The 24,032-nt window shown below is 41.4% G+C and overlaps 1 protein-coding gene and 1 non-coding gene across 7 annotated transcripts; one reads left to right on the forward strand and one right to left on the reverse strand.

Moving 5' to 3' along the window:
- Positions 1 to 430: 430 nt before the first annotated feature.
- Positions 431 to 23,867, forward strand: ZCWPW1 (zinc finger CW-type and PWWP domain containing 1). 6 transcript variants are annotated; one of them, XM_043915163.1, is made up of 18 exons: positions 431 to 451; positions 553 to 659; positions 8,014 to 8,075; positions 8,827 to 9,077; positions 9,554 to 9,632; positions 10,472 to 10,565; positions 10,861 to 11,018; positions 11,217 to 11,339; positions 16,498 to 16,614; positions 17,328 to 17,448; positions 18,286 to 18,361; positions 18,769 to 18,873; positions 20,077 to 20,160; positions 20,764 to 20,830; positions 21,242 to 21,342; positions 22,164 to 22,224; positions 22,669 to 22,827; positions 23,396 to 23,867. In XM_043915163.1, the coding sequence occupies exons 3-18, from the start codon at positions 8,048 to 8,050 to the stop codon at positions 23,695 to 23,697; spliced, it is 1,926 nt and encodes a 641-aa protein (XP_043771098.1). In that variant the 5' UTR covers positions 431 to 451; positions 553 to 659; positions 8,014 to 8,047; the 3' UTR covers positions 23,698 to 23,867. The 6 variants fall into 6 exon arrangements, with proteins under 6 accessions (XP_043771098.1, XP_043771096.1, XP_043771100.1 ...); XM_043915164.1 differs by lacking the exon at positions 431 to 451 and adding an exon at positions 2,360 to 2,376 and having other exon boundaries at positions 475 to 571; XM_043915161.1 differs by having other exon boundaries at positions 437 to 571.
- On the reverse strand, positions 15,991 to 16,095 carry LOC122702405. The gene has a single exon (XR_006343263.1). It is a non-coding gene; the product is annotated as a U6 spliceosomal RNA (small nuclear RNA).
- Positions 23,868 to 24,032: the final 165 nt, after the last annotated feature.

Consider the following 24,032-nt stretch of genomic DNA (forward strand, 5'->3'; position numbering starts at 1 on the left):
CCTATGGGGAGGAAGCTACTGGACGGCCTTCTCACTGGGTGTTTGGTGGCTTGATCTCCTTGCCAACAGCGCTTTGGGGTGCGGGTCCTGTGGCTGAGAAAAGGGAGGAAGAGGCGAAAATGGGGTTAAGGATAGATCTCAAATAAAATATCAAAATAAGGGGATGAAGGATACTAAGAAGAATGCGAATGAGGGCACGAAAAGAGGATGGAAAAGGCAGTCTTGGGCAGAGAGAGAAGTCAGTAAAAGGAAGATGTGCATCTTGAAACATCAGGCGCTACGGCTGCCACCTAAAAAAAAAAGCGAGGCCAACGGGGATTATGGGATTTGTAGTTTTACGGGGTATTCAGTTGGAAGATGGCGGCAATAACTGCTGCGCAAACGCAGAAACGGCCTCCAACTGCGCATGCGCATTAGCCCTTCGAGCACGCCGCCGGAGGAGGTGGAGCTTGTGAGTGGCCTCGCGCCTTTCCTTGGTGGCGGGAAAGCTGGTTGGAGGTTTGCGCGGCTGGTAGAATCGCTGCAATAACTCTGTCTGCTCCTCACCCTTAGGTCCTCTACGCTCCAGAAGGTAGTTGATGTTTTTCCGCTTGCATCTGAAGGTTCTAGGCTTGGCCAGTCTTGGCACCTGTCGCCTGAGGAAAAGTTTTCTCCTCAGGGTGATGTCTTATCCCTCTCCTCAGAATGTCTAACCGCAGACTTGCTCCTAAGAGAAAACCAAAACTACCTCAGTATTATGGTGGGCAATGTCGAGCTGAGCGAGAATGAGGATCCTGGTGCTCCGTGGGTTGGGGGTGGGAATGGGGAGGGGGAGCTGAGGGGAAATTGTCTCATGGGGGGTTTGTTGATGGAGAGGAGAGGTTAGAGAGCCGCTGTTTTACCCTTAGAGAGGAGTCATGGGCTTTTGGCTCTGTGGTACCTCCGGTCTGAATTGCTGTGCTTTTAAGAGAGAATTGGTGAGGAAAGAGAAAAAATGTGGGTGTCTCCAAGTTCTTCCCTCTGTTTTTAAAAGTGGGAAAAGTGAGATTAGGTCTTTTATCGTTCCAAATCTTGGCATTCTGTGAGGGGAAATGGTGCAGTGGTCTGGGAGTTCGTGGGCATGGCCCCTTGGAAAGCAACACAAAATGGCTTGTTTGAGGTTGGCATTATTCCAGGCACGTGTGGAAGCTTTTCAGTGGTTAGATAGAAAGGGTCTGAACCAAGGTCAGGGTACTAAAGAGTCTGTCTTGGTGATAATTGGCCGTGACTCTCTGCTTCCTTGCACTCCCTGAACTTTAAGCTTTAGTCACCATTAATTTATGAGATTCCGTAAAAGGTTTTACTTCAAGTAGTTATGACAGTAAATGTCTTGTTTCATTGCTAAGCCGTGTCAGACTTTTTTGCAACCCCATGAACTGTAGTCTGCCAGGCTCCTCTGCCCGTGGGAGTTACCCCACAAGGATACTGGAAGGATACCGCAAGGATAGTGGGTTGCCATTTCCATTTCCAGGGGATCTTCCCGACCCAGGGATCAACTCACCTCACCTGCATTGGCAGGTGGGTTGTTTACCGCTGAGCCATCAGGGAAGCCCCAAATGTCTTGTTAGGCAGCCTAGTATGGGTAATAAGGGTAGCTGGGATCAGTTTTTTCCTTTTGTCTTGTTAAAAGTTTAGAATCATGCTTGCTGAACTCACATGAGAGAAGGAAGGAAGAAAGAACAAACTTACTGATGGAGGCATGAAAATAAGCAGGAATCTACATACCATCAGACATTAAGACAAAAAGAAATCCAACTCCAGCTTAAAGGAGAGTTAAAATATAGTCTTTATCTTATTATTTATTTTTTTGAGAGTTATATTTTATTTGGTGGACATACTGAGGAACTCAAGCCTGGGAGGCAGCATCTCAAGTAACCCTGAGAAAAGTGCTTCCTCTGAATATATAATCTTTTTTTATTTTGCAATATATATATTTACATGTTTTGATCATTGTCTAACTACTCCCACTAGAATGTCAGCTCAGTAAGAATAGAAACTTGATCTTTTTTTTTCTCTGCTCAAAATATAGTTTTTAAATACAATTTTTTGAGGCCCACAGAGTCTGTGTTAGAGGGCAATTCTAAAGGGTTTATTTTTGTCCTCTTAGACCAAGGATTCCAGGGACAATATAAAGAGGGAGTAATTGGATACTTGGGAGAAATTTGTGAACACATTCCGAGTGGGAGGAGGAGGATTAAGGCTTTCTGAAAAATATTGACAAGACTGAATTAAGTTATTTAGCTAAGTCAGTTCTCAAACATTTTGGTCTTGGAATCCCTTTATTTTTAAATTAAATTTACTTATTTATTTTTGTCTCTTCTGGATCTTCATTGCTGCACAGGCTTTTCTCTGGCAGTGGTGAGCAGAGGCTACTCTCTAGTTGTGGTGTGTGGGCTTCTCACCGAGACGGCTTCTCTTGTTGTGGAGCAGAGGCTCACTAGTTGTGGTGCAAATGCTTAGTTGCTCGTCCGCATTTGGGATCTTCCAGGATCAAGGATTGAATCTTAGTCTCCTGCATTGGCAGGCAGATTCTTTACCACTGAGCCCCCAGGAAAGCCCTGGAATCCTTTTTAAAAATTTATTTTTAAGTTATGTTTTTAAAGTTTTTTTTGGTTGTTGTTGTTTGGCTGCATGGGGTCTTTGTTTCTGCATGTGGGCTTTCTCTAGTTGGGGCAGCAGGAGCTACTCTCCAGTTGCGATGCATGTGTTTCTCTTTGCGGTGGCTTCTTGTGTTGCAGAACGTGGGCTCTGGGGTACCTGGGCTTCAGCAGTTGTGGCTCTTGGACTCTAGAGCATGTGCTCAGTAGCTGTGGTGTATGGGCTTAGTTGTCCCACAGCATGTGGGATCTTCCCAGACCAGGGATCAATCCTGTGTCCACTGCACTGGCAGGCAGATTCTTAACCACTGAACCTCTAGGGAAGTCCTCTGAGAATCCTTTTATACTCTTAAAAATTTTGAAGGACTCCAAAGATTGGTTTATATCTCTTTACCTGTGCAATGATACTTAAGTATTAGAAATTAAACTGAGAAAAATTAGTCTATTGACTAATTTTAAAATGATGATAATAAACCATTTACATAATGTAGATAACATTTAAATGAAAATATATTTTCCTAAGTGAAAGAAAATTTAGTATGAAGAATGGTGTTATTTTACATTTCTGCACATCTCTCACATGTCTGGCTTAAGAGAAAACAGCTGGATTTTCATCTGTTTCTGAATTCAGTGTGTTGTGATATCTTGTTTTGGTTGAAGAATATGAGAAAACCTAACACAGATAAATAGTTGGAGATCTGGTGAGCTAGGTGATTTCACTTTCTAATCAGTGTGATGATTTTTGGTGTTCTAAATGAAAGAAAACTATTTTTTGGAACACCTCATTCACCTTCCCTTGGGTCCCTTTATTACTTCTAAGTTATTTCCCCCTCCTTATTCACCTTTCTTTCTTATGTTAGTTGAGGAGTTAGGATCTGGTTATGGAATTTCTTTTACTTTAACATTTAAAGCTTTATTGGATTTTTTCCCAATATTTTTCATCTAAGGTAAGAAAAGAGAAACTAAAATCTCAAATGTTATTCCTGGGTTTAGAGCCCCCAGTCATTTTGTAGCTGGCCAGATAAAAGTTGGTGGTATTTTATATTTATTAACTATCTTTAAAATTGTCTTACTCTCTCTGAGGTGGCTTTCAGTATTCATTATTGTGGAAGAAAATACTTCATCTGAAACAGAGGAGCAGAGACTTATCAGACAGTGACTTCCAAACTTTCCCTTCTCTATTGATCAGGATAGAGATTTTCTTTAAAAAGTAATGTTTTTCATCACACCCTCACTCTGCATGCGTGTTCAGTCATGTCTGACTCTTTGGGATCCTATGGACTGTAGCCTGGCAGGCTTCTCCATCTATGGAATTATCTGGGCAAGAACACTGGAGTGGGTTGCCATTTTCTTCTCCAGGGAATCTTCCTGATCCAAGGATCGAACCCACATCTCCTTTGTCTCCTGCACTGCAGGCAAATTCTTTACTGTTTGAGCCATAAGGAAAGTTTATATATTTACTACATCTTATTAACTCAACAGTGATCACAATTTTATCTAGTTGGTTGGGGCTTCAGTAACACACTTTGGCCTAGAGAGGTCAGTATAGGTTTAGATAATGATTTAAAGCTAACTTGGAAAAATTTTGCCTCTTTAGGTTGATCAAAATACTCTTTTTAAAATTTTATTTTAAAAATAGAATTAAAAAATCACTTTGAAATGACAGTCTATGTATAAAATACTAGATTTACACAAGAGGCTACAGTAGAGAGCTTGTTTCCACCCTCAGCTACCTGTTACCACTCCACTGAGACATTTTTGTCAATTTCTTGTGTGTTCTTCCAGAGATAGTTAATGGACACTCAAACATATTGTATAGATGAACATTTTTAAAAAATCAAATTTTGTCATCTCAAGTACACTAATTTCATTTTGCAGTCCTCGTTTGGTATAGTTTTGTAATTCTGATTATCTTCATAGGGACTTCTCATAGTCATTTTTGGAATTTTAGAGTCTGGGAGAAGATATGTTTGTCATTTATTATTATTATTCCCTTTATGGCCTAATTTTATACACTTTGTAGCTTTTATTTAGGACTATCATGAAGAAGGAGACCAGTTTGCTGTAGTGATTCTCCTCCAATTTCCTACTTGCTTTTTCTTTCACTGTCAAATAAGTTTGGGAGTTGGCGGTGAAAAGTTAAGATGGAAACTGATAAAATGTGCCCCTTAAATTGGGCTTTCCTGGTGGCTCAAATGGTAAAGAATCTGCCTGCAGTGTGGGAGACCCAGGTTCGATCCCTGGGTTGGGAAGATCCCCTGGAGAAAGGAATGGCAACCCACTCCAGGATTCTTGCTAGGAGAATTTCATAGACAGAGGAGCCTGACGGGCTATGGTCCATGGGGTCACAAAGAGTCAGACACAACTGAACGACTAACAGACACTAGACGAGTATAAACGAAAAAGAATTACTGCAAACCAGCACATATCAATTATTTGCATTTATGGAATTAAGAAAAGGAGCAGAAAAATACCAAAGAATTGTTAAAAGACTTTATTTTCAGCCATGCTGTGGCCACACTAAGTCAAGTCCCCAGTAACTTTTGAATTCATCTTGGAATCTGGAGGGTGGAATTCTACACCCTGAGCAACTGAGTGTTTAAGTTGACCATTTGAGGGTCATAAAATTTTCAGCCCCTTTAGAGAGAAAAATATACAAATCCAAAGATCCATTTTATGCAACTTTTGGATCTCTCTCTTTTTTTATTATTACTTATTCATTTTCTTTGTTTCTTTGTCTTTGTTGTTGCTCAGACTTTTCTCTAGTTGTAATGAGGGGAGGCTACTCTCTAGTTGTGCACAGGCTTCTCACTGTAGCAGCTTTTCTTGTTGCAGAGCACAGGCTCAAGGTGTGGGGGCTTCAGTAGTTGCAGCGCGTGGGCTCAGCAGTCGTAGCCCCCATGCTCTGGAGCACGGGCGCAATAGTCCTGGCACATGGGCTTAATCGGTCCATGGCATGTGGGATCTTCCCAGATAAGGGATTAAACTGATTCCTCCTGCATTGGCAGGTGGATTCTTTACCACTGTGCCACCTGGATAACCTCTTGGATCTCTTTATAGTGGGAGATAGCAGAGTTAAAGGATTGAGTTTCAGGTCCAAGGCCTTCAAAGTACTCAAAACCAACAGCCAGAAATCAGATCACTGAGAAGAATAGACTTATTATTAGAATTTAGAAGCCAAAGACCTGGATTCATCTTACTCTACCATGTATTAACTCTGAGGTTTTGGCAGACCACAGCTGGGTAGAAATAATATCAGTAGTAGAAAGTGAAAACTGGAAAATGTATAAGTTCTTGGAACATCATAAAATGAGTCTTGGCACCGTGCTGGGTCACAAATGACATACAGCTAGAGATATTAACCTCTTCAGCCTTTGGTGTGGCTGGAGGCCTCCCTCTCCCATCCCTCAGTTGTCTATGGCTGTGAGCAGCCTGGTCTTTTTACTCTGGAGTACCTAGAAATATTTTCTGTGTGTTTCAGTGTTTACTTTTAGTGGATGCTTTACATGTGTGCTGTGATGTGAAAATGGGTGTGAAGTACTGAACTACTGAACCAGACTACTGGGATGTACTGTAGCACAGTTCATGACACAAACATAAATCAGACAGATTCTAATCCTGATTTTACCATTTATCAATTACTTAATATCTCTAACTCCCTCTAAGTGTCAATTTCCCCAAGTGTAAAATGGCATCAATCTCATAGATTTATTGGGAGAATTAAATGAGATGACATATTCAAAGATTATAGTCAGTGCCCAGTAAGTGTATTTATTATTAGTCACAATTTTGGTAGAAGTAATGAAATGTACGGATGTTGTTTAGAACACATCTGAGTAGATAACTACAGATAAACTATGGATATAGAATGAATATGCTAGATTCTTATTACTAGCTTCTCTGGAGACCTCTGTGTTTAGTCACTAAGTTGTGTTTGACTTTTTGTGACCCCATGGACTGCAGCATGCCAGGCCTCCCTGTCCTCCACTATCTCTTGGAGTTTGCTCAAATTCATGTCCATTGAGTCGGTAATGCTATCCAAATATCTCATCCTCTGCCACCTCTTCTCCATTTGCCTTCAACTTTCCCAGCATCAGAGTCTTTTCTAGTGAGTTGGCTCTTCACATCAAGTGGGCAAAGTATTGGAGCTTCAGTGTCAGTCTTTCCAATGAATATTCAGGGTGGATTTCCTTTAGGATTGACTGGTTTGATCTCTTTGCTGTCCAAGGGACTCTCAAGAGTCTTCTCCAACACCACAGTTCAAAAACATCTGCTGGTTACTAAATATTTCTGAGCCATGAATAAAAATTATTAATACAAGAATCTAGCACATTGGGAAATTTATTGGACTAGAAGATCTAAGTAAAAGGAAAATAATACATTATAGTGATGTTAAAAGGGGAGTTCTCTATGCATAGGGATGTCTGAAATAGGTAAGTGAATCTACAGTATATTTGTTTTGAGTATTTAGAAGAACCTTGTGAAAGGTTATTGCCCTGAAGAAAAATCTCACTGTTTAACTCCAGGACTGTCTACACCCTACTGCTGCTGCTCTACTGCTACTTTTACTTCTGGCTGTTAAAAACACATCTTGTTTTAATAAGAGGCACCAAATGGGGTTGCTTATGCTAAGCCCCTTGTCACTAAACCAAGACAACTTAATTACAGTTTTGGCTCTCTCAGAAATGGAATCTTAAACCAGTCAGTCAGGAATTGCCTGATCAGCACTAGTTGGGTAATCTGCCTGATAGACCCCAGTAATTCCTTAAAGGAAAGTAACCTTGTATAACCAATTTGCTTTTTTCTTTTTCTTTCTTTCCTTTTTTGCCTAGTATTACATCTGTGTTCCTTAGCTCTTCTGCCTGTAAGAGTGTTTAATTTTGTATAGCTCCTTGGAGCTCCTATCCTGGTAGATTCAATGCTGCCCAATTCATGAGTTGTTGAATAAAGCCAATAAGATCCTCAAAATTTACTCAGTTGAATTTTTTTTTAAACAAACCACTACCAGTATCATTTCCACCTACTTATAAGTGCCTACCTCATGTTGGACATAGTTCTAAACACTTAAAACACTAAGGACTGTTGCTCATCTTTAAAACAACTGTCATTATCCTCCAGCATGTAATTGGCATTGCCCGGGAGTAGAATTGTAGTCAATAAGGCAGAAAATGTAGGTTAGGCATCCCAGGCAAAGAGACCCTGAACCCAAGAAGGCAAGAAGAGGAGAAAGTTTAAAATCATGTTTGATCAGTACTGTGTGTGTGTGTGTATATATATACACACACACACACATATTTAACTGAATCACTTTGCTGTGTAGCAGAAATTAACATATCAACTATGCTTCAATAAAATAAATTTTGTTCAATCAGAGCATAACAGTTCATTTCTTTTTCAGCAGAGGCATAAAGAAAGTGTAGCTTCTGAGCTGAATGATGCCAACCTTGGAGAGTAAAGAAAGTGAGTCAAGAGTCATTCTCCTCTTCTTTCTCAGTCTTAGGTCATCTAGGCACCTTTCCCACCAAAGGGAAGCTCAGTTCATATGTATTTCATGTTCACTTTGTTAGAGTTACTGCTTTTCTAGCCACTTTGAGTGAAATATATTTGACTTAGAACAGTCTTACTCTAGAAATGTATGAGCTTGTAGGGAGAGAAGAGTCATTTAAATATTTATAAATAACTTTGAATGTGGTAAATGCCACAGGATAGATACAAAGTATTATGGAAGCTCCAGAGAAAGATAGATTTCTTATGCTTGGGAGGATCAGTACAATTTTCATTGTATCCTTTGTAGATTTTGACTAGTTTTTTAAAATTTTCCTCTAATTTCCTGTAACACTTTGTGCAAAGTTTAAAAAAAAGCAAATTTTAAAAATTTCATGTTTGAATATTTCAGTTTTCCACATACTTGTTTTTATCGCTTTTGAATTACTCAGTGTTCCTAAACCTGAAGTGCATCTGAGTTAGCTGGATAGCCTTATAAAATTACAGATTCTTGGGTCTCACTTCAGACTACTTTGTCAGGACCTTAGGGCAGGGTTGAGAAGGTGGGGGCCTGGGGAAGTTTGGTAAGGAGAGGTCTAGGAATTTGAATTTGTTAAAAGGTCTCTCCAGATAATTCTGATATTGTGAGTCAGTGGGCAATGTTTGGCCATTTCTGTGTTAGATTCCATGTTTCACAAATTACATTTGATGACAAAATTTCTTTCAGAATGTGGGAAGGGACAAAAAAATACCTTTGCCCCACCTGCACAAAAATTGCATAGCCTGATGCCCTATAACCTTAACTCATCAAAGGAGGAGATCCTGGAGATCAGTTCCCCACAGGCAGAGGTCAGGCCAAGCCTGCTAAAGGCCGGGTTAGAGAAGAAGAAGGAGAAAACAACCACAGAGAATGGTCCAGTCAGTGGCCAGGAGATAAAAGGAAAGGCTCAAGACAGCAAGAAAGCAAAGAAAGAAAAGGTAAAAATCAAAAGGATGGCTGTAGTGGGATAGTTTCTTCTCGTCATCCAGCCTGGGCAAATAGGATCTTTCCATTTCAGAAGATATTTAAATATTTATAACATAAATTTGAATGTAGTAAATGCCACAGGGGAGATTCATCCTGTAGTTTCAGTTTTTTTTCTTGTGTGGGGGTGTGTATTTTCTTCTCAAAGAGGTAAAAAATGTTTTAATGAAAGCATTTAGCAGGGAATACTGGGCAGGTAGGGGCTGAGGTTGGATGTAGGTAAGAGTAGAAGTAGAGACTATCAATGTTTTCCTTTTCTTTGACTTCTTACTCCCAGGCTATCTGTGATAGAATTGATGGCATCTTTAGGTTGAATTCATGCTCTCAGTTTTGTGAACTTGCTGCCTCATCCAAAGGAGGCTTCCTCCTTCCTAGAGAGGAGGAATGGGGAAAGATGAGCAGTTTTTCTCCCCTACCTGTCTCTCTGCAGGAAAAATCAACTCTTACCAGTGCAGAATTTGAGGAGATTGTCCAGATTGTGCTACGGAAGTCCTTCCAGGAGTGCTTGGGTATGGCTTTTAGTGAGAGAATTTCAGTTAGGCAAAGAAATTATCTGAAGGGTGGAGTAAGTTAATAGCTTCTCTCCTTCTCTCCATCTTTCTACATAGGAAATATTAGATGAGACTTCGAAATAGTTTTAAATACTCATCTTCTATCAACAGGACTATAGCTAAACCATCTTAGACAGAAGGTATAGACTTTTAGAAAAGTAGATTACATTGACTTCAGAATATAAATATAGGCTCATCTAGATTTTTTAATGTAATTTAAATTTATTTTTATATGTTTACAATTTTCATAGAAAAGATAAATTATTTTTCCCAGATTTGAAGACCTTGGTTTCTATTTCTTGTATATTTCTATTTCCAATACTGTTTTAACATATGCTCAGGAATTTGATTTTTAGAATAAGAAACTGTATAGTATAGGCCCTGAAGCCTTCCTCCATAAGGTCTTGAGGCTAAGGGCAGTGGTTTGACATTTTCAGCTTTTCTTAGGTATACTTCCACTTCTAGAGAAAGCTTGAGGGACAAATGCTATAAAAGACGATACCTAAAATTTCTGTTATGTACACAAAATTAACATTACCTGACTATCCTAGAATAGGCAAATCGATCTGGAAAAGCTTTCAGAAAGATACACATTTGTGGTTTTTCCTGAGAATTAAAAAACTTGCAAGTTCTGTGGTATCGCAAAAGTCTAAAGGTAGGTTCTTCCAGGCAACTGATGGGAGATATGTTAATGAGAGGTTACAGTTTGGAAATAATGGAGTAGTTCTTTTCTTTAGTTGCTTCTCTGCTTATAGTATTTTGTTTTGGGAGGACGGAATCTAGCCTTGATTTTTCAGAGACTTCCTGTACCCAGCCTACAAGATGTACCCAATTAGACAAGGAACCAAGAATTGCTTCTTCTAATACTTCTGATAATAATAATGCTGATGGGTAAGTTTATCCCAGTGTGGCGAGTTGATCACAGGGTAGACTTAATACTGATAAATGATTATCCATCTATCTGTCTTTCTATCTAGATGTTTTTCATATCTTGGTAGATTTCTCTCATCTCAGGAAAGATACTTGAATTGGGAAAAATAGGCCAGTAAATGGACAAAATGACCCCAGGAGGCCATAGAGAACTTGCAAGTCTTCTGTCCTCCTAACTTTTACCCTTGGGTTTTTTCAAAAGAGGGGTACTACAAATTGCCCTTTTCTATCTTTTAATTAAAAATCTTATTTGCAGAGACAGAGTAGTGGTACCTCCTATTCTAGAGATTTCAGCCTCTCAAGAAGATGGAATAATCCCTGAGATAAAGATATCTAAGCCAGGCCAGCCAGATTCTGCATCCTCTGAGAAGAAATTCAGTAAATTCTCCTTAAGCAGAAGAAAGAAGGAAGCTCGTAAGTATAATCCGATATACTTTGACATCTGGCTCAAGTACTTATTCCATGAAATTAGGGAATGGGACAGTGGGCGTCCTGAGAATTTTCAGCCCAAGACTTAAAACTAATGAACTGCTATTCTTCTTCCTTCTTTTACTATCTACAAAGATTCTCTTCATCTCCTAACCCTACAATGTTTTTCTTTTATCTTCCCAGAAGATGAGAAAATGGAGACAGACCAAAGTGGACATGAGCACAGACAGGATAACCAACAGAAGGAAACCATTCAGGATCATTCCCAGAACAGGGACCAACAAAAAGGAGAAGGAAGTGGTTTTGGTAAGTTCAGCCGTGGTTTGACAAACCTCCTTGAACTTGAAAATTGGAGGTGGAGGAGAAGGGTAACGACGTTAGGATGTTAGAGGAAATTCTGCAAAGACTATAGTTTATCTCACACAGCTACTTGTTGAGAGGATATAGCGCTGAGGAAGAAAGAGAGCTATTTCATTCATTCAGTTATTCAGTCATGTAATTCATAGTTGTTGGAGGAAGTTTGTTTTTTGGCAGTGCTTGTGGGTTGAATTGTGATTGTAGCGAATGTGTAGGCCTCTTATTATCAGTGAACCACCCTTCCTGTTTTTTTACAGTTGCTGAGGAGAGATGGGTGCTCCTGGAGTAGGAAGTAGAAAGGGAGTATCCAGTAAATAAAATTTGCTTTAAGTTCTGTGAAGGGAAGGAAAACAATGTCCTGAGAGGAAACGGTGGAGATCTAATTAAGATAGGGTCAGTCAGAGAATGCATTTGGAAGGAAATAACATTTAAGCTGAAACCTGTAGCAAGAGTAGAAGTTAGCCAACTAAAGTGTGTAAGAGAAAGTTTTAGATAAGGTAAAGTTTGGCTTACTCTGGATGCCAGAAGAAACCTGGTACAACTGGGATTCAGGGAGCAGGGGAAGCAAGGCTGCAAAGTGGCTCTAGATTAATATAACTGTTATAGCCACGTGTTCCGGGAAACAAACTCACTCAGAAGGACAGCACAGATAGTTGAGTGCAGTTTGTTATGTTATAGCCACACTTTCCGGGAAACAAACTCACTCAGAAGGACAATGCAGATAGTGGAGTGCAGTTTATTACACCAGCGGGCCCAAGGCAGAGTCTCCTCTTAGCCAAGGATCCCGACCAGCATTTGTGAAAATCTTTTATACCCCATGTGTAAGACGTGTACGTGTCCAAACCCACTACCCCAATTCCCTTGAGACTTACATGAACAAAGGAAGGGTAAATACAACTACAGTAACCCCATCATTCATGTGTTATGTGTTCAAACAGTCAATAATCAATAAGCCCGCAGTTACATTCCAAATAGTTAATAACCGATAAGCCTGTGCTTACATTCTGATAGATAGTGTCCGGAGGCAGGGGTGATTAGTGTCTGTTTTCTCTTAGGTGATGAGTAACCTGGATATGATCTTCAAGGTTCCCCTGTCCGGAGGGGGTCTTATCCTTCCATTGTCCTTCCCGCCGGCACTAAGCAGAGAGTTCAGAGTCCACTGGAGAGGTGGCCGAGCACGATCAGCACAGACAGGCCTGAGATGGAGTCCAGGCCCTATGAATTCCTTCTTCAGTTACACCAGCGGGTCCAAGGCAGAGTCTCCCCTTAGCCAAGGACCCCAACCAGTTTTTGTGAAAACCTTATATACCCTAAGCGTATGTGCCCAAACCCACCTCCCCAAATTCCCCGAAACTAGTCTGAACAAAGGAAAAGAAAGATACAATCAAAGTTAACCCTGATTCGTATGCCTTAGGCCTAGTAAACAGTGGACAATTATCAACAGGCCTGTGGTCCTACCCCAGTAAACATAATAGAATGTTTTATTCTATTCGGTTCCACAGTTAATTAGGGTATTCTTTTAGGGAGGGAGAGTCTAGGTATGAGCCCTGGGGCTCTTCCATCCAGGGGCCTGGTTTTCCATTTGGTATGTCGTTTCCATAGATACTGGGCATATAGCTCAAAGTCCACAGTCCGGCCCACGATGGAGTCCTGTTTCAAGATGGAGCTTGTTTTGTCTGTTTCCTCCTTCACAAGGAGGTAGCAGTGGCTAGCTCAAAGACCATGTTACAAAGTGAGAATTTCATCTTAAGTATAGTGGGAAGCCCCTGGTGGGTTTTAACCAGGGAAGTGACATCCTCAAATTGATGTTTTAAACAGATCCTTTTGGTGATTAATTGGAGAGTGGAGTATGAGAAGTCAAGAGTAGACCAGTTAAGAAGTTAGTGCTCGGATTAAATATTTTGGTGGCTTGGATTAGGATGATGAAGGAGACAAAAAGCAAATGGTTTTAAGATATGTTTTGGAGGTAAGGTTGTCAGAACTTGGTGATGAATTGAATATTGGAAAGTGAGAGAGAGAAGAGGGTTTGAGCAGTTGTGTGAAAGGAGTGGATAAAAAGCAGTTCTGTAGGATAAGATCAAGAATTTGGGTTTGGACTCATTGGGTTTGAGATTTTTGTGAGACCTCCAAATACAGATGTCAAAGAGCGAGGTGGCCATAGGAGCTGGGAGCTCAGAACAGAGGCTACTGGCATACATCTCTGTGTTGTCAGGTATGAAAATGTGTTTCAAATGGAAGATATGGGTGAGCTGACCTCAGGAGAAAGTGCAGCATAGGAGTGAAGACCCATGGTTAGGCTTTGGGACTCCAGTTTAGAGATTGGACAGAGAATGAGGTGAACCCAATTTGGAGACTGAGGCAGGAGTTACCAGAAAAATGGGAGGGGATGGGGGAAAAGGGAGAGTGAGGGATCACAGAACCCAACGAAGCTAGTGTTTCAAAAATTAATGGTCAACTGAAATGCTCTTGACCTGTGTCTGTGACATCAGCCTTCATTAACACAGAGCCACATCTGAACTTCAGTTTTGTAACACGTCTTCTCTTCTTTCTAAGTTGTTGGAAAGGAAACTTTAAGGAACTTTATGTCTTTAAAACTGTCATAGAAATTTCATCCTAAACCATAAATATCTAGTTTTATAGCATTAGGATGATTTTTTTCCCTCACTCATTTTCTCATGAATATTTATATTTTTACAACCACCATTTATTTTCTTGATCTCTGTTCTCTTTTATGGTCCCTGGCCCTTTCTCCCACTCTTTTTTTCTAGCCTTGCCAGGTCACCTCTGTAAACATCTAAAACTGTCAGTGGCAACTGTCATTTCAAACTAATACATCATTCCCAACCAGTACTTCTTCAAAATAACTGAGAAAGTGATATATAATATGAGATATTTTGAAAGGACCCAAATGTAAGTCATCTACTTTTCTGAGGAATGATTTTGGTGGGATGGAGGGCATCCCTTATGTTTCAGCATTTAAGGTAAACTGACAGTGGGAGAGTGAACTTACTAGAGAAACATATTGGTTGATGTCGTTAACTGAATATATAGTGTACCTAGTCAGTGATTTTCTCTAGCAAAGCTCAGTTGAATGAGTGTAGGCACAGAAAAAGAGTGGGTTCATTCAGAATTGTGTTTGCCAGCTGAGTGGGGGGAAGGACAGAGGGAAAGGGAGTTGGTGATGTCTGCAAGAGAATCTAAGGAAATCAAATGTTTGTAACTATACAGAGTGAAGAAAAGAGATTGCTACTAGTTGAGAGGAAGGTGGGGCCAGTGGCTTGGAGATCTAGATAAAGTGAAAGTTGCCATGGGTTCTTGGAGCAAGGTGGACAGATGGGGCATTTTTATCAGAGAAGAGTTTAGATAAGTGATTCAGGGGAGTGTGCGGTCCCTGCAGATGACTGAGGGGGTGGCATGCAGGATGGGCATGGGTTCCTGAGGTGAAGGGGCTACTGAGGTGGCATGGAGGAGAACGTATGGGGTGCTTGTACATTACCCTTGTGGATATATGGTAATCTATGAGGGCAGGAGGCAGAGAGAAGGAAAAGACTGAACCAGATACCAGCATTGTCATTGCAAGGGAGATGAGAGGGCAGTGTAATCTCATGGCATGGACCTTAAGGGAGGGAGTGTTTTTATAGAATGGAGGATAGTAATGGTCTGCAAGTGTCAGTGGGAGGTAAGGGTGATACTGACCCCACTTTCTGGTCTGGGGGATGTGAGAAGGACAGCCTCTGCTTAGAGGGCTGCGTGGGTCAGGTGGGATCGGGTTGGGACAGCATCACCAGATTTCAAAAAGGAGGCAGTGGTTCAGAAAACAGGTTGAAGATATGTGGATTTTAGTTGCTCTTGCCTGGAATTCCAAAGAATATTAATTTCATTTTCATTTCCAGAGAATACAGTGGAAGAGTTTGGGAGGGAGAGAGGAGAGGCTGTGTGGAGCTTTGGGTCAACCTAGAAGATGTGGGGTAGAGAAAGGTGGGGATGAGAGTTTGGAATGTAATGGATAAAAAGAATGTTTGGCCTTTGAGCAGGGCCTGAAGTAAATAGTTGACTGAGAAACAATAGGCTTAAACCTGTCTTTTGGTGAGGGGTGAACTCAGAGCTCTTGGTCCCAAAGGCTGCAACTTGGTGATTTGGTGACAGGTTAATTCAAATAAGACAGGTTAGTTCAAATAGGAACTCTGGATGCTGTGCACAAAAGAGATGCTGGTCAGTCCTTCGGAAGAACTTTTTTTGTTTTTTAATTAATTAAATTTTTTATTGAAGGATAATTGCTTTACAGAGTTTTGCTGTTTTCTGTCAAACCTCAACATGAATCAGCCATAGATACACATATATCCTCTCTCTTTTAAAACTCCCTCCCGTCTCCCTCCCATCCCACCCCTCTAGGTTGATACAGAGCCCCTGTTTGAGTTTCATGAGCCATACAGCAAATTCCCTTTGGCTATCTATTTTATATATGGTAATGTAAGTTTCCACGTTACTCTTCCCATACATCTCACCCTCTCCTCTCTTCTCCCCATGTCCATAAATCTATTCTCTATGTCTGTTTCTCCATTGTTGCCCTGCAAATAAATTCTTCAGTACCATTTTTCTAAAAAAACTGGAATGCTTCACAAATTTGCGTGTCATCCTTGTGCGGGGGCCATGCTAATCTTCTTTGTATCGCTCCAGTTTTAGTCTATGTGCTGCTGAAGCGCACACAGTCATTCAGGAGAACTTTTTAGGAGTGACATGCCAGCCAGGAAATGAGGCAGTAGCCGGAAAGATGCCAGGCAGCCTTTTAAAGAAATGTCAATACAGGAAACACTCCTTTCTGCCCTGGGGGAGAAGAGATGATAGCATGGTTCAGGAGAAAGACTGGGATGTGAGACCTGGGTTCTAAGTTCAGCTTTGCCAACAATTTAGACTGATCTTTAGCAGTCAATTCTCTCCTCCAAGCTTTTGGTTTTACTGTTTATAAGTCAGGGCTTGAACAAGTTGATCTCTAGGGCTGTGTGTTTCTGGCAGCAGTGGCGGTGGCAGGGAGTATATTGATTTTAATTAAATAGAAGAAGGAAGAAGATTTTTGAGTCTCTTATTTCAGGTTTCTTTGCTGTGACAGGTCAATGTCTAGTCTGGGTCCAGTGTTCCTCCCCAAACTGTGAGAAATGGAGGCGGCTACATGGGAACATTGACCCCTCAATCCTCCCAGATAATTGGTCCTGTGACCAGAACACAGGTAAAATGGAAATTTCTTTTCAGTTTTTATATTCCTGTCTTTCTTTCCCTGCTTTTGCTTTAGATTAAATATGACAAAAGTATAGCTATAACTCCAGGGGTCCTTGTAGTTAGTGTTGGGGGAGAGGTGGGGATCTTGCTGTCTTTTCAGAATGAATTCGGCATAAAGGGATAGAGGAAGACACTCTGAAGAGTAGGGAGGGTCCTGGAATCTAAATGATTGTTCTGAGTAAATCTAAACAATTGTTCTGAGCAAAAGTCTGACTAGACTTTTGGTATTGGGTTGGTATGGGATATATGAGGAAAAGCCAGTAAGAGAGATTCAGTAGCTTAGAATTCTAGAATGTTTGAAACTACTTAAAAAAGATTATGAAGATCTAGTCTAGCCCAACTATTTTACAGGTGAGAAAACAATATTGGAGAGATTATCTTCATGATGTTACACAGATGGAAGCAGGGTCAGACATGTGGGATGTAGGTGGAAGTTTGGGATCTCTTTCTACAGAACATAATGAGCCAACACTCCGGCTTCTCCTAGCTCTAGCTGCATTTCTTTCAAGAACCGTTTTTCATCCTCCAGGCCCATCTCCCAGGTGTCCTTTTGGTCCTACCTGCTGCACATAACAATGTCTTTTTGACCTCTCCTCTGCCCTCATCCAGATTTTCACTTCATGAGGCTCTTTCTTTCCCTGCACTCCTCCTCTCTTTTGGCAGACTTGCAGTATAATCGCTGTGATATCCCTGAGGAGACCTGGACTGGTCATGAAAGTGATGTGGCCTATGCCTCCTACATCCCAGGATCCATCATCTGGGCCAAGCAATACGGCTACCCCTGGTAGGGTGCCATGGTAGAGTCAGAGCATCCTTCATAAACTTGAGAGTGGTAGATTCAGGCAGAGAGGGAAGAAAATGAAAGGGGTTTATAATGGAAATATTACCTACCTAGAAAGAGCATGGGTGAGGGAGAATATAAAGTACTAATCTTGGAGGCTTTGAAAGAGTGATTTCTAGAGATTTCATGGTGGACGTGGTATCTTCCTGGGAAAAAGGGTCAGCCAGTTCTACCCTGAATGGGTAGAAAGAGATGAGTGGCTCTAAGATTTTTTTTAGACATTAGGAAAGGAGAGATATACAAAGTAAAGAGAAAAAAGGGAAGGGTGGAATAGTTTCTTCTTTGGAGGTATCCCAAGTCAGAAGATTTTTGTTCTCGGGGTTGCCAGGAGGCCTAGAAGATAAGATATTCTTTAGTAGGAAGATTCTGAGCTTCTTTGTACATTGATGGAAGTTACCTCAGTCATTTGGTAGTGACCACTGTGGAGGGATGACAGAGGGTCTATTTCGGGGATCCTTTATTTGCAAAACATACTGCCATTTTATGTACTAAGTCACTTCAGTTGTGTCCTGACTCTGCAACCCTATGGACTGTAGCCCACCAGACTCCTCTGTCCATGGGATTCTCCAGGCAAGAATACTAGAGTAGGTTGCCATACCCTCCTCCAGGGGATCTTCCCAACCCAGGGATCGAACCCAGGTCTTCAGCATTGCAGGTGGATTCTTTACCATATGAGACACAAGGGAAGCCCAGTGCCCTTTTATGTACATGTATATTGATGAGTTTGTGTTCTGTTCATCTAACCCCTTCTCTTCCGTCCCCTACACCCATCTTCTCCAGGTGGCCAGGCATGGTAGAACCTGATCCTGACCTGGGAGAATATTTTCTTTTTGCTTCTCATCTTGATTCCCTGCCGGTGAGTTTTCCTGGTTCAGGGTGGGTCAGTGCTCAGGGCAAAGTAATGAACAAATCCATCCTAACAGATGTACAGAGTTAGAAATACAGACACAGCCAGCAGACACAAGCAGAAACAGATACTTAGCTAGAGTGACAAATGGATATATAAACAAACAAATATCTAATTAAATATTTATTAATTACTAGGACATTTGTGATTTTGACAAATAGGCTTTGGTTAGGACATCTGAGGTCAGGATGGAAGAACAATGGAATCAGGTGGTATAGGTGGGTCAGGCTTAAAGGAACAGACAAGGCCCAGCACTTCCTTTCTTATGAATTCTCAGCTCTTCTGCCTTTTCCTGGCTAGTGGGTCAAAGCAAGGAGGAGGACAAGAGGCTATAACAAAGCTACCTTTTATTACAGTCCAAGTACCATGTGACATTTTTTGGAGAAACAGTCTCTCGTGCTTGGATCCCAGTCAGCATGCTAAAGAACTTCCAGGAGCTGTCCCTGGAGCTAAGTGGACTGGTAAGCAACCTCCAGGGATCAGTTGTGATATAGGGAACTTGAGAAACAAAATCTTCCCTTTATTAAATGTGATTTTTCCCAGAGGAAGCTATGCCAAGAGGAAGTCGCATGTCTGACCAAGTATGCCAGGGTGAGGTTATTCATGAGGAACACTTCTTTCTACCATGATTGCAACAGGAAAATGATTTTTCTTAGTTTCATTCCCTGTCTGCAGATAGAGGGCCTTCATGAAGACCATGGTTTTCTGCAGGTTAGCCCAAGCAAGTATGATAGAAATGAAGGCACAGATTAACTCAGGGTTTCTCAGTCTCAACACTATTGACATTTTGGGTCAGATAATTTTCTATTATGAGGGGCTGTCCTAGGCATTGTAGGATATTTAGCAGCATCCATGGGCTCTAATGGCATCTAGCCAGTAGTAGCCCTCACCCTAGTTGTGACAACCAGAAAATTTCTAGACATTGTCAAATGTCTTCTGGGAGAAAAGTCTCCCCTGGTTGAGAACCACTGAAGTAACTAAATGATATTTCCTCCTGGAATTCTCCAGGCAAGAATACTGGAGTGGGTAGCCATTCCCTTCTCCAGGGGATCTTCCTAGCACAGGAATTGAGCCCAGGCCTCCAGGAATTGAATCCAGGCCTCTGCATTGCAGGCAGATTCTTTACGATCTGAGCCACCAGGGAAGCTCAAGAATACTGGAGTGTGTTGCCTATCCCTTCTCCAGGGGGTCTTTCTGACTCAGGAATTAAACCAGGGTCTCCTGCATTGAGGCAGATTCTTTACCAGCTGAGCTACCAGGGAAGCCCATAATCACTTTGGGCCTTACCAATAATGCCTAGGAGCTCAGGGACCTTAGATAATCAGGCCGTGAGTATTAAATCAAGCAGCTGGATATAAAGAAACTTGTGAAAAGCTTAAAAGTGCAGTCATCTGAACTTCTTTAATTTTGCCTTTACAAATTTCCATGGGCTTTACTTTGGAGAGGATGCCAAAATGTTGGTTGAAAATATTGCTAGAAATTGATGAAAGGTTTGTTTTGGTACAAGGGAGGGTTGTGTTTCTGAGCTCAAAAGATTAAGAATAGGAGTATCATATCAATACCAGGAAGTAGAAATAAATGTAAAGATAATGTCTGGTGAGTAACAGTATGTTGGAGTCACTTCCCTAATGTTTATCACTGACTCTAATCTTCTTTTATTTCAGAGAAAGTGCAAGAATAAGGACTGCATCCAGAAACTGGGGTTAGCCGTGATGATGGCTCAAAAGGCAGAGCAGATCAGTATTCAGGTGGGAAAGTTTAGATCACATACCTCCTTCTCTTTGGGACTTGGGATGCAAAACAAGTCATACAGTCCCTCCTGTAGAAAATTGGCTCTCCTTCCCTCTTACACAGTCTTAGTTCTAGAACTAGTCTTTTCCTCCCAGGCCAAGTTCCCTTGACTGTTTAAACCATCCATTGTTTTCCCTACCCTTGGACAAATGGAATTTTTTCTCTGTCCAAACAGAGGCAGTTTGTGGTAGAGGGAATACCACCACCCATTTAACTTCAGGTCTCAGGTGTACGTACCTTATTCTGTGGGGTTAGATTTTACCCGCAAATCCTGCCTTTGGGTAGGGGGTGGAGAATAACAAACAGTTAATTTCCTCTTCCCAGCTATTAACTGAATTATAAACAAAATGGAAAAAGAAGTTATAATAATATTGTATAATGTTATAACATGCTATAGTAGTTAAGCTCTACAAAAATTTAGATAAACCTAATGTGAAGTTTCAAGTGAAAATGGTGTGGAATATGAATACAAACTCTATAACTAGAAACCTTGAAGACAGGAGGCAAAACTAGCCCCTGGGAGACTAGTGGATGATGCTTTTGTTTCTTGGTTCCTTCAGGAGCGGGTTAACTTGTTTGGTTTCTGGAGCCGATACAGTGGACCTGACGATAGTGGGGAAGAAAAAGGTAGGATAAGTAGGCGGCTAAGGACCAGAGAGGGATAGAAGGGATTCCTTCATGAGCGCAGCTACTGAAGCTTTTATTTTATATCCAGTGCCGTCAACCTAGTTCTGGATTCTATAATAGGAGGCTTTACATAAATGCTGTTGAGCAAATGTCTGGGATAGATGGATGGACACATGGGTAGTGAGAGGAATGGAGAAAAAAGGGAGTAGGAAGGGAGAGTGCATGTTGACTAGTGAAAGGACTTGGAAGAGGGTAGAACCGTGATAATCTGGCATCAGATTTTATGGAGAAATTTTGACTTGGATATGAAAGACAGTGTTGGAAGATTGATTTTCTGGGATTAGCTCCACTAACTCATCACCTATTTTATTAGATAAATTATTTAACCTTTCTTTCCTATTCCTGTTCTAGACTTACTGCTCTCTGGGGCTAGCAGCTTAGATTCCTGCTTGGAGAAAGAAAAGAAAGAGCCAGAGTTGGAGGAGGATGAAGACGAGGAGCAAGATAAAACAGTAAGATTGATCTTGGGGATTCCTTTGAGGAGATTGCTTTAGGGCATCTGGTTAGCATGGATTTGTATTTTCTAAGGAACTGTCCTGTGCTTGCATCAGGGTAGCCCTGATGGACTGGTTTTCTGTCTTAGGACTCTTCAGGGAAGAAGAGCTTCTGTCCTCAGTTATTCTAATACCTCATATCTCTAGGAACTTATTTTTTGATGATAATCTCATTTCCCACTGTAGTTCTTTGGTTCTTACTGGAGCAATTTTACAGAATAGCAGTTTGCCTCTCTTTACTTTCTTCCCTGTGTGGACACTTAGGATATTCATTATTTTATTTCCTTAGTCTCTTTTCAGGCATATGAAATATAGATATTTTTCATCTTTAAAGACTTTTTAAGAGCAGTCTTAGGTTTGCAGTAAAATTGAGAGGAAGGTACAGAGAGTTTCCATATACCTCCTGCCCCCACACATGTATAGTCTCCCCTGTTATCAACATTGTCCACCGGAGTGGTGCATTTGTTTGCAGTTGATGAACCTATTCAGTCCATTGACACATCATAATCATGCAGAGTCCATCGTTTACATTAGGATTTTCTCCTGGTAGTGTATATTCTATGGACTTGGACAAATGTGTAGTGACACGTATCCATCATGGTATCATATACTGGTACAGAATAACTTGCTGGGATTTTGACTGAAGTTAGATAGATTTTGTAGATCAAACTGGGTAGAATTAGCATCTGGAACTTCCTTAAGTACACCCATCATTTCTGTAGCATCCTACTCTATTAAATCACAATTATATGACTTCATTTATATTTTATTTTTCTCAGGATCCAACTTTGCCTAATCCCAAGTCAGCCAAAATTCAAACAAAAAAACCCAAGGCAAGAGGTAAGCAGGATAATTGGAAACGAGACGTGTTCCTGTTAAGGCAGGGCAGAAGCAGAAAGTGCGAGGGGTCTGCAGGTGACTGGGCCTTACTGACCTCTCGGCTCCAGAACCTGAGAAAATGGGCAAGACTCATGCTAATGTGATCAGGGAATCTGTAGCTTCTCACTTCTGTGAGTTGAATTACAAAATCTTAGGTTAAAGGTGGAATGAATATTTTAAATTCTTAGCCAAGAAGGATGACTTCTTGGAGAAGGCAGGTTTTGAGGTGAACTATAAAGAGAAGAAGACCCAGGGGGAAAGAAAAGAAATATTTGGGGGAAAAGAAAGGAACCAGAAGGACTCACTAGATTGAAAATGAGCAGAAGACACAGGGCAAAGACTGGATGTTTGGAGTTTGTGGACCCTAGCCACACTGTCACTCAGAAATAAACTGATGTCCTTTAGGATTGGGGGTTGGGAGTGATGCCGGTGGAGCAGATGGACAAGATGGGACCCTGAAAAGGAGAACAACAAAGAGACCTCTGTTAAACGAACCTGCACCTCCACCTGTGCCCATAATAGGAAGGAAAAAAGGGCATGGAAATTCAGGACCTGAGCAGCCGGGTAAGACTCAGACTTGGGGACTGTGGGGAGGGAGACTCACGTCTGCAGGTTTCCTCCTTTGATAGTTCCTTAAAACTTCCACAGCTTTTCATTATTTTGGAGAAAAAACAAAAACAAAACAAAAAACACACAAAAGTTTGGCCAGAAGGGCATCATCTAAATCACAGAACACAACACACACTGTAGAAACATCTTATGGTTATTATTTGATTTTATTCAGGGACATACAGGGACACAAGAATGGTAAGGAGGTAGAAGTAACATTTATTGGTGTTTTTGTGGGCCGGCTGGGTAGATACTTCACACCGTCCCTTTAGTTCTTTCAGTGTCTCTGTCACTGGGTATTTACCATTTTAAGGATAAGGAGACTGAGGTTCAAAGGGTTTAAAGTTTTCTCAAGGTCCATGGATCCAAGTCTTTCTGATTCCAAACCCCATTTTCTTTCTATAAAGAAAGGTCATCTTTTCCCAGAGATTATTTTGGAAATAGAAGGTTTAGGAGTTGGACTTATACAAGGTGAGGACAGATGACCCGATAAGACTCTCAGTTTTGTCACTTTTTCATTTAGACCCTAAGAAAAAATTTAAAGCTCCCCAAAGCAAAGCCCCAGTAAGCAGCCTATCTGAAGAAAAAGAAGCTAGACTAGTGCCAGAAGTCCTGACCCCACCAGCTGCTCGTGGGGCCTGTCTTGGTGGGGAAGAGGGGCCTGAACCCCAGGATGCTGGAAGTGTCCCTTCTGATGATGGAGCCTCCAGTGACCTGGATTTGGACCAGCTCATGGAAGATGTTGGAGAAGAGCTGGAGCCGAGGGAGGAGCCGCAGCACAGAGTTGACACAGGGGAGCTCACTGTGGCCTTCTGTGAGGAATAGCTGTGGACTTGTGCCTCCTTCCTTCTCTGTCACTCCTTCCTGGGTGAAGAGCCTCTCAGGATCCCCAAGAAGCTGATAAGTGTTGGGGTTGTTCATTGGCTGTGAGCTTACTTGGCTAAAGCCAGAGTTGTGCAGTTTATGTTAATAAACCAGGTTACTGGTTTACTTGGTTTGGTTTGTCTCCAACCACTTGGTGTTTTTTGGCTTCTTCCTCTTCTCCGTGTCACTGGGCACATGGTGCCTTCTGGTGGGAGACCTGTCAGTATACGGATCTGGGAAGGCGATGACACCTGAGCCTTAGGAGAAGGAGATCGAGAGGGCAGGTCTGGGTTCAC

Source organism: Cervus elaphus, chromosome 10, assembly GCF_910594005.1.
Source record: "Cervus elaphus chromosome 10, mCerEla1.1, whole genome shotgun sequence".
NCBI classification, from domain to species: Eukaryota; Metazoa; Chordata; class Mammalia; order Artiodactyla; family Cervidae; genus Cervus; species Cervus elaphus.

Coding starts and splice junctions, on each gene's coding strand:
- ZCWPW1 (XM_043915163.1), top strand. CDS start 8,048: ATGATGCCAACCTTGGAGAGTAAAGAAA. Junction 17,449..18,285: donor AAGCAATACGGCTACCCCTG/GTAGGGTGCCAT, acceptor CATCTTCTCCAG/GTGGCCAGGCATGGTAGAAC. Junction 22,225..22,668: donor AAAAAAACCCAAGGCAAGAG/GTAAGCAGGATA, acceptor GATGTCCTTTAG/GATTGGGGGTTGGGAGTGAT.